At 37.7% G+C, this 14,467-nt stretch overlaps 1 protein-coding gene across 3 annotated transcripts in view; it reads right to left on the bottom strand.

The window, feature by feature from the left end:
* Positions 1–14,467, bottom strand: part of LOC102145424 (vitamin K-dependent protein S-like) — a 602,541-nt gene that overhangs the window by 541,429 nt on the left and 46,645 nt on the right. For all 3 annotated transcript variants that reach the window (XM_065540145.2, XM_074033738.1, XM_074033739.1), the window contains exon 2: positions 4,182–4,316. In XM_065540145.2, the coding sequence (XP_065396217.1) occupies positions 4,182–4,316 (135 nt within the window). The remainder of the gene's footprint in view (positions 1–4,181; positions 4,317–14,467) is intronic.

Raw genomic sequence — 14,467 nt, 5'->3', positions numbered from 1 at the left:
TAGGTGTCATACAACAATATAAGGAACTCATCTCATAGTCATTAATTTCCAGGAGTTTATAACATAGTTAAGATGACATCATGGGAAGATGTTCACACTGAGCTTTAACCAGTTTAAGCTAATAACATCGTGGGCAGATATTTTCAATAAGCTTAAAGCAGTGGCCTAGCACTGCATGCAAATACACAGTGACCCTTGGTGCACCCCTCACCACTAAACCTGCTTAACATGGGAAGCCTGTGGCAACTTCACTAAGATGTTTTAAGGGCAGAAAGCACACTGGGGAAGGAAATAGGATGCGAACAAACTCCCCAAGGTACAGAATAGCAAGAGAGATGAATTGTTGTGCTGTGGTGCTGCATTGATTGCAACACACTGAAGCATTTTAAGTGACTTTGCAATAACCATAAATACATAATATAGGTAAAGGAGTTTGCTAAACTGAACCATTTCTCCTGGTGTGAATAAACTATATAATGTCACCAGTTCTGTGACCTGAGTGCTGTCAAACATACTCTGAAGGTTCTGAAATACTCTCGCCAGAGGTTTGTAAAAGGATTGCATACCTCATCTTAAAAAGTAAACTGCCTCCAGAATTCTGCAATTAATCATGACAAGCACAAGTTGAGAAATCCCATTTAGATTTAGTACGATGATTTCCCTCCAGACTTTTGAATCAACTGTGGATTACAAATTTGATGATATGGGAAAGAGGCAAACAGAAAAGGGAGATGGAAGTCAAGGTGTAAACTGTCTGGTTTTAAATCAACTGTCTTTTAAATAAACAGACTACAAAGCAGCACTTTCGTGGGTTCTGAGTTGTGACCTATCATTAGAAACACTTAACAGAAAAGTTTATTGTGCATTTTTGCACATGATGTGTGAATTTTCAGTTCAAAGAGATGCTCTGAATCTGCAGTGATTCTAAAGATGCCAAAAAACTTGACAAGTATGATTGAAGTAAAAAACAAAGTGAAATCTTTGGGAGGCCGAGGCGGGCGGATCACAAGGTCAGGAGATCGAGACCACAGTGAAACCCCGTCTCTACTAAAAATACAAAAAATTAGCGGGGCGCGGTGGCGGGCGCCTGTAGTCCCAGCTACTCAGGAGGCTGAGGCAGGAGAATGGCGGGAACCCGGGAGGCGGAGCTTGCAGTGAGCCGAGATGGAGCCACTGCACTCCAGCCTGGGCAACAGCGTGAGACTCCGTCTCAAAAAAAAAAAAAAAAAAAAAAAAAAAAAAACAAAGTGAAATCATTCCTTCTAGTAACAGAGTTAGACAAGAAGTATTATAATTTACAGTGTGGGCATCCAGTTCATCACCCCGCTGGTTCCAACCAGGGCAGCACCGGTAGACAGGCTGCTGCTCCATGTTGTACACCTGTCTGTAGATGGTGTATTACCGGGCCCTAACAAACACAGGGATCTAAATTAGGGAGATATAGTGCTCCCTCTTAAGGCAAAGCTATCTCAAATCCACTAGAAATTTCTCTCTCCAATTCAAATCCTGCCATATATATTTGTGTTTACAGACAGAGAGATAGGTGTATATGTATATATAAACGTACATATGTGCAAGTAGTGTATAATTTGTATATATTATACACACACACATACACATACCTCACTACATATGCAACTCAGATTCATTATAGGTATAGGTTAATGAAAACTAAGAGAGACCCCCATATCCCATGGTATAAAAGATCCTAAGGATTGTTCAAGCTATCAAGAATAAAACCCAAAATTATGATAAGAATAATGAAATATTAAAAGATAATGAAGTACATGCTTTTCAATTTGATATTGAAAGCCCCTTATAGGCTGGCTCCACTACGGAATGCACTCACAACGGTGTTGATATCACCCACAAGAAGGTGACAATGAGTCATTGTTGTGAATGGGGGATGAAAAGAATCTTAGTTGATACAATGGTGTGTGACCTTACAAAGGAACACAGTAAATAAATGGATATAAAAATATGTGTAGTATTAAAATTTCATGGCACAGAAGGAAGCTACGGAAAAAAAAGTTTAAAAAGGCTCTTTAGGGGGGAATAATAAGCCAAAGTTTGAAAACACTGAGTTATTTTTGCCGACATATCAACAGATCATAATACCAAATATCTCCAAACAGGCTGATTTCCTTTCTGGCAAGTCAACGTCATTTTTTATTTTTTTTATTCCAAAAGTACTAACATATTCTCTCCCTTTCATATGCCACCCCTATATTTCTAGTCCAAATTGCTTTCATTATTCAAGGTCAATTTCAAGTTCCACTTCCTCTAACTTCTCTTTTCCTACCAAGCCAATGTAGATTGCTCTTTCTCTTTTCTCAAAAATTGGACTCACTGGCTGTACCATTTTAATGACAATTATTCACCATCTGGAATTGTAACCCAACATTTTGTTCATACGTCTCTTCAATCAGGACTTAAGTATAGGTCTGTATACTTACATACAAACAAAACAGATATGAGCATGGTAAAGACACTGAACATCTTCAAATACTGCCTCTACTCCAAACTCAGTATCATACACAGAATGTGCAAAACTACTAATCTCTTATGAATAAAAATATAAAACCTGTTTTACTTATTTATATTTGTTTCCCCAAGTATCTATAAGGTAATGAATTTTATTTGATTCGGTCCATTATCAACAAAGATTAAAATTCATGGGGGGAGTACAAAAAGTCTAAATAAAAAGCCATTTTCAAAGCAAGTACTCTAATAAACACATCATATACCCTATAAATAGGATTTCCATTCTAATTTGTTTGAAAATAAATTTTTCTGCTATAGCATTATACTACCTACTGTGTACCAAGCGTTGTGCCACATGTGTTAAATCTTATCTATGAAGATTTAATCAATTAATCTTCATAATAACCATGTGCAGCTTTTTTTTTAACACTACAACTAAGACACAGAGAAATGTAGGAACTGTGCCTAAGGCCGCACAGCTGTGAAGAGCCAGGGGAAGTTTTCTGATTTAAACACCATTAAAAGTTTTGAGTTGGCCTAGCGTAGTTACTCACACCTGTAATCCCAGAACTTTGGGAGGCAAAGCTGGGAGGATCATTTGAAACCAGGAGTTCGAGATGAGCCTGGACAACATAGCAAGACCCCTGTCTCTACAAAAAAAAAAAAAATTAAAAAATTAACTGGGCACAGTGGCACACACCTTTAGTCCCAGCTACTCAGGAAGCTGAGTTGGAAGGATTGCTTGAGCCCAGGTGTTTGAGACTGCAGTGAGCTATGATTATGCCACTATACTCCAGCCTGGGCAACAAAGCAAGGCCCTATCTCTAAAAATACCCCCACAAAATTCCAGAGTTTAGATGAAAAACAAAAACTATTCATCTAAAGGTTCAACATACACCCCCATACACACACACAATGTATATGTAAACATCCACAATTATGAATTAGTCTTATATTTTATTTAGTCCTATATTATTAGTGATCCAATATTTTTATACAATGGCAAACCCAGTTATTTATAAATGTTCTCAACTTTGTGTTGGCAATAATAATAGTAATAACAAATTCTTTGTCAACCTGAAACCACACCTTTTTTTAACATTAAGTATCCTGAATTTTGATCCTGAACCCATCATCAAATGTTTGTGTTAAGAGGTTCTTAGATATTTTGTAAAACTATTTCAAAACTTTGAGAGAAAAAGAAAGTCTGTATGAAGCCTTGACGCCTAGAAAGCATTGTGGACTCTTGCTTTTTCTCTCCTCTTCTAACCCGCCGAGTTAATCCTAATTCAAAGGCCATAAAAAAGTTAAAGAAGCTCTAGGTTTCAAAGTGTTACAAGAGTACCAAGGGCAGGTCAGACGTTGGTTCACAACTGTAGATCCCCTGGATCCAAGTCGTGCTAAATTTAGCAAACCAACACAATATTCCTTGTTTCTGTCAGTTTTCTGATCTTTAGCTTTCAATGGTACACCATGCCATGAGGTAAAATTAGTGGCATCTAACCCAAAATACCTCAGACATAAATGAGGTCTGAAGTAATAATATATCTTGTCTCTGTAGAAAAATATGTAACTCTAAATGTTCTTGGTGGCCACACCTTATGCACATTTACTTAATAAGCATAAAATTTATTGGATGAATATGTAGGTGTTTGGTGTTGGTTTTTAATAATCAAAGAGTACAGAAGCACTCTTACCTTCTTTCATAGCTCACACACCAACTTGAGCCAGTACAGCCTTGTTTCCAGAGCTTGACAATGTCCGTGAATGCCCGAACATATGGGTGTGCAAGTTCAACCACAGTCACTTGCTGTTCTTCACAAACACTTGGCCTTGAAAAAAAGAATAGAAATCTAATCAAAATATATATGTTTATATATGAAACGTTGATTTCTCCATCTTCCACAAAAAGCTTGACATGTTATGAAAAATACACAAAGTAAGAAAGAAAAATACAGGCAATACAAAAACACCACCAGGACCAGGAAAAGAAAATCAGAATAAATTTTAAAGACCAGAAGAAATTTAGAAGATAGATATAAACATCATAAATTCCCACAAAGTTAGAAAAATTGAGCTGTAGATTAAGTTCTGAGTGCTTTGGTAGCCAAAATTTTAGAAGAAAAAAAAATTGCAGGATTCTCAATACTCATGAAGAAAAAGCAAGCCAGTTCATCAAGAGAAGTTAAATTTTTCCTGGAAATTATTTCTGAACAATATTTTCAATCTGCATGTTTAATTGGGTTTCTCAGGTAATTCTTGTTTAAACACAAGTATTTTTCCACCACTATCATTATATTAATATTTCCTTACAGAAAGTTTGTACAGATTTACAGGAATTTAGACCCACTATCTTTAATTTTTCAATGAGGAAGGCTAACACTAATAACCTGGAATGCCAGAATTCAATTTTTTTAATAACCTTTTGTGATTTGAAGAATGCTTTACTTAGTGATGAATGATTTACTAGTTCATATGAATTGTTTTACATGTGAAAACAACACTACTTGTAATATCCAGTTAGGCCAACCACTCATGCTTTTTCTGCATTCAAGATCACTTACATGCCATGCACTGACCCTGCTAGGAATATAACAGATGACACAGACTTTGATGTTCCTGCCTTCAAGACGCTCACAGTCTGGCATAGTCTCCATATTCATAATCTTCTGAAAACAGAAATGAGCTCTGATTCAGAAGCTCTAGTCATCCCCTAAATAGCTCTGTGAACTTTTCCAGTGACACAATAATAATACCGATAAACATCTTAGTGCTTTTCACACTATATATCTTTTACATCACACTCTGTGACTGCAGTCCCTTTTTGCTAACACTGTTTTCTATGCCTCTGCATCTCACCATCTCATTTCACAACCTAATTCTCACTTCTAGATATATTTCTGAAAGGTGATTGTTTGGATCATTAACCTCACCTAAATTAAGTGAAGTTCAAGTTGAACTTTATTTATGAGTTTGCATAGCACATTTTAATACTTTAGGTAAATACAGAACTGTAATAAGACAAGGAATGTAAAAACTGCACATAAGACAGGCATCCATAAAATCATCAAACATTGTATAATGATCCTAAAGAAAACTATAGCTTTTAAAATTTCCATATTAGATTATCTGTAAACTGATATGCCTACACCTTTATGTGCTATATATTTTTTTCTGAGGCAACAGCATTAATTAGAAAGAGCTAACAGCACCTTTGTTTTTGGTTTGTCAATCGTTTGAATTCTTACACCACATCCAACCTTGAACTCCACTTTGCAGTCTTTATCTATCCATCCATCCATCCATCCACCCCTACCCATCCATCTATGCATCCAACAAATACTTACTCTATGCCTATGTGTGTAAAGCATTGTGCCAGAAGCATTCCCCACATGTGATTGGAGTATACATCGCTTACTTAGGAGGTACAGAAAACACTGGTAAGAAAGTAATGAAATTAGACAAAGAAGGAGAATTAGCAAATAAAAATGTATTATCAAGCCAGCCAATATTGGATATGTTGGAGGGTGAGGGAACCTGGGCAACAATTTCTGTCAGTGGTTGGTTAAAAGCTACTTCCTCCCTAGTATTTCAGGCTCAAAGCACAGCAGACAGAGTCAGCTTCCAGAAACCAAAGTAAGTCCTCAGGCTAAGAAATGCAATGCTGGGAGCTGGAAGCCTGTCAGGTGTGCAGGGGTAAAGGAGAGGGGACCTGGGTGCAGCACTGACAGTTCCAGCTGCAGGTGGTACAAATGAAAGAACTAACACAAGAACAGAAAACCAAACACTGCATGTTTTCACTCATAAGTGGGAGTTGAACAATGAGAACACATGGACACAGGGAGGGAGCATCACACACCGGGGCCTGTCGGGGGCTGGGGGTTTGGAGGGCTGGGGAAGGAATAGCATTAGGAGAAACACCTAATGTACATGATGGGTTGGTGGGTGCAGCAAACCACCATGGCATGTGTATACCTATATAATAAAACTGCACGTTCGCACATGTACCCCAGAATTTAAAGTATAATTAAGAAAAAAAGAAAAAAAAAAAGAAAGTCCATATTCTCTTTGATTTGACAATCTAAATAGGAGAGAAAATTATAAAACACCTAAATAGATACAAAATGTGGCATGCTAAGATGGAAGCAATTAAGGTGCTAGAATAGAGATAAGAGAAGCTCACGTAGATTCATTAATTACGAAAGGCTTCAGTGAAGAGGTGACACTGTGACCTAAGGATGAAAAGAAGACAACTATGGAAGAGCCAGGGATGCCACTCAGACGGAAGGAATAGAATGAGCAGAGGTTCTAAAAAGGGAAAAAGCTTGGCCTTCTGCGGATCTGAAAGAAAGACAAAGTGGCTGGAATGATGAGATGCTTGGTGGGACAGGAAGGGCCTTCCAGGCCAAGAAGTTTTTATCTTAGTGCATAGGAAGCCACAGAGATTTTTAGAGTTCTCATTTCTGGACACATCTCCTATAGCCGGGATCTGGAGATGGATGTATTATACTTTCCCTCCCTCTCTTTGATGCCAACTGTAGCAAAGCTTTAGAAGACTCAGCTGCCACAATACCACCATCCTCCTACTCCCCTTCCTGACTCCCAAAAGTCTCTAGTCAGGGAAGGAACAAACCTTGGGCACCAGGACATTTCAGAAAGAATTTGTGTTAACATCCCTCATCAGAAACTCCTATCGTTCGAAGTCTTAAATGCCTCCCTTACTAAGAGGGGATATAAACCCTCACCCCTAGCTGTTTCATGACGTATTCCCTATAGGCCACTATTGCATGCATCAGTTAAACTTTTCTCCTATTAATTTGTTTGTTGTCAATTAATTCAAAGGCCCCCAGCTATTCAGACCTAAGTTGATACAGGAAAAGTTTTCCCTCCAATACAGAGAAGAACCAGGTTATTATCTCATACCAGTTAAAATGGCTACTAGTAAAAAGTCAAAAAATAACAGAGGCTGGCAAGGTTGCAGAGAAAAAGGAATGCTTATATACTGTTGCTGGGAGTGTAAATTAGTTTACCCATTGTGGAATACAGTGTGGTGATTTCTCAAAGACCTAAAAACAGAAATACAATTTGACCCAGCAATCCTATTACCGGGTATATACCCAAAGGAATACAAATCACTCTATTATAAAGACACATGCATGTGTATGTTCATTGCAACACTATTCACAATAGCAAAGACATGGAATCAACCTGAATGCCCATCAATGATAGACTGGATAAAGAAAATATGGTACATATACACCATGGAATACTATGCAGCCATAAAAAAGAATGAGATCATGATCTTTGCAGGAACATGGTTGGAGGTGGAGGCCATTATCCTTAGCAAACTAATGCAGGAACAGAAAACCAAATATTGCATGTTCTCACATACGAATGGGAGCTAAATGATGGGAACACATGGACACATGGCAGGGAAAAACACACACTTGCGGATCCCTAGGAATCAGAGGGTGGAGATTGAGGAGGAGGGAGAGGAACAGGAAAAATACCTAATAGGTACTAGGCTAAATATGAGAGTGATGAAGTAATGTGTACAACAAAACCCTGTGACACAAGTTTACCTATATAACAAACAAGCGCATATACCCCGAACTTAAAATAAAAGTTAAAATTAAAACTGGGTATTACTGATTCCTAATTAGGTTACATACATGTCAAAGACTATCATCTGGATAATATTGATGCTTCAAAATCTATTAAAATAAAAAAAAACACTCAATATATAGAAAAATCATGTAGTTGTATGTTTGAAACTTTTGTATACATGTGTACTTAATGTGTACTCTTTGTTAATAGGAACATGGATATGTGAACTTGTGTGTACACATACATACACATATTCAAGCTTGTACATTTTGTTGGTAAGTTTTTTTTTTTGAGACGGAGTCTTGCTCTGTCGCCCGGGCTGGAGTGCAATGGCCAGATCTCAGCTCACTTCAAGCTCCGCCTCCCGGGTTTATGCCATTCTCCTGCCTCAGCCTCCCAAGTAGCTGGGGCTACAGGCGCCCACCACCTTGCCTGGCTAGTTTTTTGTATTTTTTAGTAGAGACGGGGTTTCACCGTGTTAGCCAGGATGGTCTCGATCTCCTGACCTCTTGATCCACCCATCTCGGCCTCCCAAAGTGCTGGGATTGTTGATAAGACTTTATACTTACTAAATGTTTTTCTCTGCCTTGTTGTGGATCCTGATAAATGTTGGAATATATATATAGGTATACATATATTGGAAAAATTTTGGAATATATATTTTGAAGTTTCTCACTAATTATTTTGGATTTTACTCATTATAATTCTGAGTATAGAACTTTACTCAATATAATTAATATAAAATATTAATTCTTTACATATTTTGAGGCAATTTTGTTAAGAATTTACAAGCTGATGATTATTGTATATACTTGGTGAATTGATCATTTATCATTACATAGTGTTTCTGCTAATGCATTATAACATACTTTGTACTGTTTTATCATAAAATCTATTTGTCTAATATTAATATTTTTATATCCTCTTTCACTTGGTTAGAATTTCTTAGTTATATTTGGTTCTGTTACCTTAAATCTTGCTATATAGTTTTTTGAGTCAATCGTTGCATTTTTTAAAAAATCCAATTTGTTAGCTTCTATCTTTTAGTAGGTAAACAGAGTTACTTACATTTTCATTAGAAATATAACTGTACCTATTTCATCATCTCATTTTGTAGCTTCTGTTTACTAGCAGTTTGTATTTTTTCTTCTTTCTTATCTCTGCTTGATGGAAAATATTTTCTATATTCCATTTTCCAGAATTTATTTGGCCTAGTTCTAAATTATATTTCTAATATTTTAATTTTTTATATTTTATATCTAAATACATGCTATTTTTTTGATGGAACAGAAAGTTATTCATTGTGATATAATGAAAAACTTGGCCTTTGTCCCGTATTCCTGGCATGGGGCTCCTAAAACCCTTGAAATATCCTGAGTTATATGCTAATGTGGTAACCAATTGTTTGTTATGCTAATGAAGTGATGCCCTGTAGTCCCTGGATAGCTTGAGGATGGGGGCCATTCACCTGAAAGACCAACCATATGATTAGCAGATCGGAACTTTACTACCTGACCTCCAGGGAGGGAAAAGGGCCTAGAGATTGTGTTCAATCATGTGGCCAATGATTCAACCAATCTCGCCTATGTAATGAAACCCCAGTAAAAACTCTGGATACTGAGGCTCAGTGGAGCTTGCTGGTTAGTAAACACACTGATGTGCTGGGAGGATGACATGTCCTGACTCCACAAGCAGAGGACACAGAAGCTCTGTCTTCCACCCAGACCTTGCCCTGCACATCTTTTCATTTGGCTGTTCTTCCGTATGTGTATCCTTTACAGTAAAACTATAATCCCAAATATAATGCATTTCTTAATTCTGTGAGTAATAACAACTAATAATAAAATATTGATAATAGCAAATTATTAGGATTTTCAAGCTTGAGAAGGTCATGAAAAGCACCAAATTTATTTACAGTTAGTCAGAAGCATGGGTAGCCTGGGCCCCCCCAAGACTTGAAGTTGTCACCTGAAGTGGGAACAGTCTGGTGGAGGACTTTGCCTTTAATCATTGGATCTGTGCTAATGCCAGGGTAGTTTGTGTCAGATTTTAATTGCAATATACCCAGTACATGTCAGACAGCTGGGTTGAAACACAGGTTTCATTCATTAGGTTTATTCCTTCAAACAAGAAAAAAATATATAGCATGTTTCATCTACCAAATGACACACTAAAACAGAGACCTTTTAACAGTCAATAATTAATTAAATCATCAATCTATCTTGCCAAATTCCCTGTTCATCTGTCTTACAATGCACACATCTCATATTTTATTTGATATATACGTGTGCGTGTGTGTGTGTGTGTGTCTGTGTGTGTCCTTTCATTTATTTCTTTCAGGATTTAACACTTGTTTGATTTTTTAATAACTTTAAATATTTTTATTTCTGCTGAAATTGATAGTCTGATCAATGATTTTGATAACTGCCTTCCTTGGAATTAGTTTTATTTGTTTTGAATTTTGGTTGGCAGGCCATATCCTGACTGGGAAGTTCCTCACTCTTTTCTCCTTATCTATCTAGTGTAACAGAATTTTCAGGAGATATTTTCTTATTGACTTTGTTTTTTGTTTGTTTGTGTGTGTGTGTGTGTGTGTGTGTGTGTGTGTGTGTGTGTGTGTTTGTTTTTGTTTTTGTTTTGAGACAGAGTCTAGCTCTGTCACCCAGGCTGGAGTGCAGTGGCACAATCTCGGCTCACTGCAACCTTTGCCCCCTGGGTTCAAGTGATTCTCCTGCCTCAGCCTCCTAAGTAGCTGGGAATTACAGGTGTGAGCCACCACACCTGGCTAATTTTTATTTTTAGTAGAGATGAGGTTCACCATGTTGACCAGGCTAGTCTCAAACTCCTGATCTTAGGTGATCTGCCTGCCTCAGTCTCTCAAAGTGCTGGGATTACAGTCATGAGCCACCACGCCTGGCCAGTTTTTTGTTTTTGTTTTTGTTGTTGTTGTTGTTGTTGATGTTGTTTTTTTGATCCAGAGTCTCACTCTGTTGCCCAGGCTAGAGTGCAGTGACACGGTCTCCGCTCACCGCAACCTCTGCCTCCTGGATTCAAGCACTTCTCATGGCTCAGCCTCCTGAGTAGCTGGGATTACAGGCATGCGCCATCACACCCGGCTAATTTTTGTATTTTTAGTAGAGACAGGGTTTCACCACATTGGCCAGGCTGGTCTTGAACTCCTGACTTCAGGTGATCCACTGACCTCAGCCTCCCAAAGTGCTGGTATTACAGGCGTGAGCCACTGTGCCCTGCCAAAGCCACCGTGCCTGGCCAATTGACTTTGAATTGTGGCTAGAGACCAGAACTAAAAAGTAAAGGCACTAAACACTCCAAAGAGTGTCACCAAAAAAAGCTGTAAGACATCTCCCCACATGATGTTTTTAAATACTGGAAAACCAGCCTTACTATTATCAACATCCATTTCTCCTTAATTCTTTCTCCCTTTAAAATAAAAGACTTGGGAAAGGAGGGGAGGGAATAAATACGTTGACCTTGAGCCACAGGGCTGCTAGATCAAGCAATCACACATCCCATCAAAGAAGGGTTAAGCATGTGGACCACTGGCAGGAGTCAAATGGAGAGTGGGCTTCCCCTCTCTGTGATGATCCTCAGAGACAGACTGGGTTGAGGCAAATACCTACCCCAAGAAACCTGGCACAGCACCTAAGACAAAGGGCAACAACTTCAGACAAAACCAGACCGAATCCAAGCAACATCAGGCACCATTTCCATCACTAACAAAATTAGTGTCCTTCACCTTCTTCCCTACCCATCTCAACCCAGAAGAAGCTAGGGCTGTTAGAGGAAATAAGGGAAAAAGGGGGCGACTTGGAACCAGACCACAACTGCCTGTGCCCTTTGTCTTACTGATTCCTTCCAGCTACCAGGGCTCTAGTTCTAGTGTGTGACGGCAGAAAAAAAAAAAAAAAGCCAGATTTTGAAAATATAAGTTTTAAACTACACTAAAATAAGTTAGTAAGTTAATGTGACTGAAAAACTTTGGAATCTGCTAGTGATATGTTGTAAGGATGGAAGAAAAAAAATAAACAGTTCCATGTTATATCCCAACACAATGAGACTTCTTCCAAGCCAGTATCACTAGTTGATGTATAGTTCCCTCCACTTGGCATGTGGAGTGCCCAATCCAGAACCAGGTATCAGCTTCCTGGAATTCAGTGTCCCATGCACTAGTTGGAAGGAAGGTGAGATGGCTAGGAAGGGACAGTTTCTAGTTTCATGTTGTGAGTTGGATTTTTTTGTTTGTTTGCATGTTTGTTTTTGAGAAAGGGTCTTACGCTGTCAGTGCTCCCAGGCTGGAGTGCAATGGTATGATCACGGTTCACTGTAGCCTCAACAAGCCAGGCTCAAGAGATCCTCCCACCTCAGCTTCTCATGTAGCTGGGACTACAGGTGCACACCACCATACTGGGCTAATTTTTGTACTTTTTTTAGAGGTAGGATTTTGCCATGTTGCCTAGGCCAATCTCAAACTTCTGGGTTCAATCGATCCACCTGTGTCAGTCTCCCAAAGTGCTGGGATTACAGGCATGAGCTACCGTGACCACCCATGAGTTTGGTTTTAAGGCACTATTATGCTTCTTCAACACTTCAAGCCTCACCACTTAAATCGAAGCCACCTCTGCTTCCAGACCCAGCACTTAGCAAGCCCACACACATCCTAGCACCACTGCTTGGCATTTCTGAATATTTTCTGGTCAACTAAAGGTCTAATTTTAAATTTTCACATAATAATGTGGTTTATTATTATTTTTAAAAAATACTTTATCCATCTTTAATAGGTATTTTGAGCAGCGAAGCCTCAAAATATGAACTTACAATATCATATTGACCAAAAGTCCTGATGTACTTTTTATAAACTCTTAAATATAATCTTTTTCCTCCAACCTCCTCTAAAACATTAATGCTTCCCATGTCTAGCACAGAGAAGGTATTCAGTAAATAATACCTGAATAAGTGAATGTATGACTTTGTCTGAAAAGGGCTCTAGCAATGAAGATAACACAAATAACTGAACATATATAAAGCATTTAGAACACAGCTAGCACATAATAAATTCTTAGGAAATATTAACTATATTTTTAAACTCATAAAGTCTGAGGCTAGATTTCTCAAAAAAAAAATATTCTGTAGAATTTAACTTCTGCACCACTGTGGATTTGTAATGCAATGAAACAGATAAAAGTAGATGATGTGTCTTTGTTAGAAATCAGAATCTAATATGACACTTCCTAATGAAAACACTAATTAAAATTAATAAAAGGCACCATACCACAGGGGCAGCTGTCTGACCCTCTGTCCCCTCAGGTATGGATAAGCTTCTACTCGGCAGGATGATGACATAATTTGAAAGCAGGTAACAACATTTCTTTTCCTTAAACTATTAGCATTCTACAGTCAACAAACAAAAGTGTGGTGACCTGAAGGTTACCTTGAGGTATTAAATCAGAATTCAAGGTTAAAAATGAATCCACCCTTATGTTTCAAAAGTTTATTCCTATATGCCACTTCCCTCTTTGTTTTAATGTGCTAGATCCCACCACAACCGCAAATTAATTTTTTCTGCTCTCTAAATGAATTACACATAACTGTTTCTAAAAATGACTACAGACATGAAAGTCATTTTCACTTAATAACTATTAATCTCATATTTCTTGGTGTCACTTTAGTATGAAATGCAAACAAAAATTATGCTAAACATTGCAAATTTATGGGCAAACACCAGGGCTTGATTTATATTATTATAGATGGTTTATCACCAGAAGCAATCTAAACAAAACTCCATCAGATAGATGTTATAATTTGTATTTATTTCTCCCAGAACTAAATGGTTCTTCAATTTCAGAACTATCATTAATTTCTTATAAATGCAAATCTTTATTTCTTATCTTAATCTACAATGATTTCTGTAAGTCTTCAGAAGATTAGGTTTCACATAAAATATTCAAATAACAATTATAAATGATACTTTGTTTTCCCTGGGCAATCTATTAGCTATGACGCAGAAACTAAAAGGAATGGGTGGTCTATATTGATCAAGGATACAATGGGCTAATACCATACCCCTCTTTTCTTTTAAATGATCACCTCACATTTCCAAATCAAACCATAAGAAAAACTTTCTTAGTGTTTGTGAATATCTTTGAATTGCTTTGCCCACCTCCTTAATTATCTTATTTTATTATATTTTCTTTCAGGATCTCTGGGAAGACCTAAGCCACTGCACTGATCTTAATCAAGAGGTAGCTGCAACCATGTTTTCTTCACTTGCTTTTTATTGCCATCTCAAAGCAGACACACTTGTGAGTCTTCCCCGGCCCACACATACTTGAGAGCAAAGGAGACAAGTAACTGACCA

This window comes from Macaca fascicularis, chromosome 2, assembly GCF_037993035.2.
Source record: "Macaca fascicularis isolate 582-1 chromosome 2, T2T-MFA8v1.1".
NCBI lineage: Eukaryota > Metazoa > Chordata > Mammalia > Primates > Cercopithecidae > Macaca > Macaca fascicularis.
Note: the sequence above shows the minus strand (reverse complement) of the source record. Positions and strands in the feature narration are given on the sequence as shown.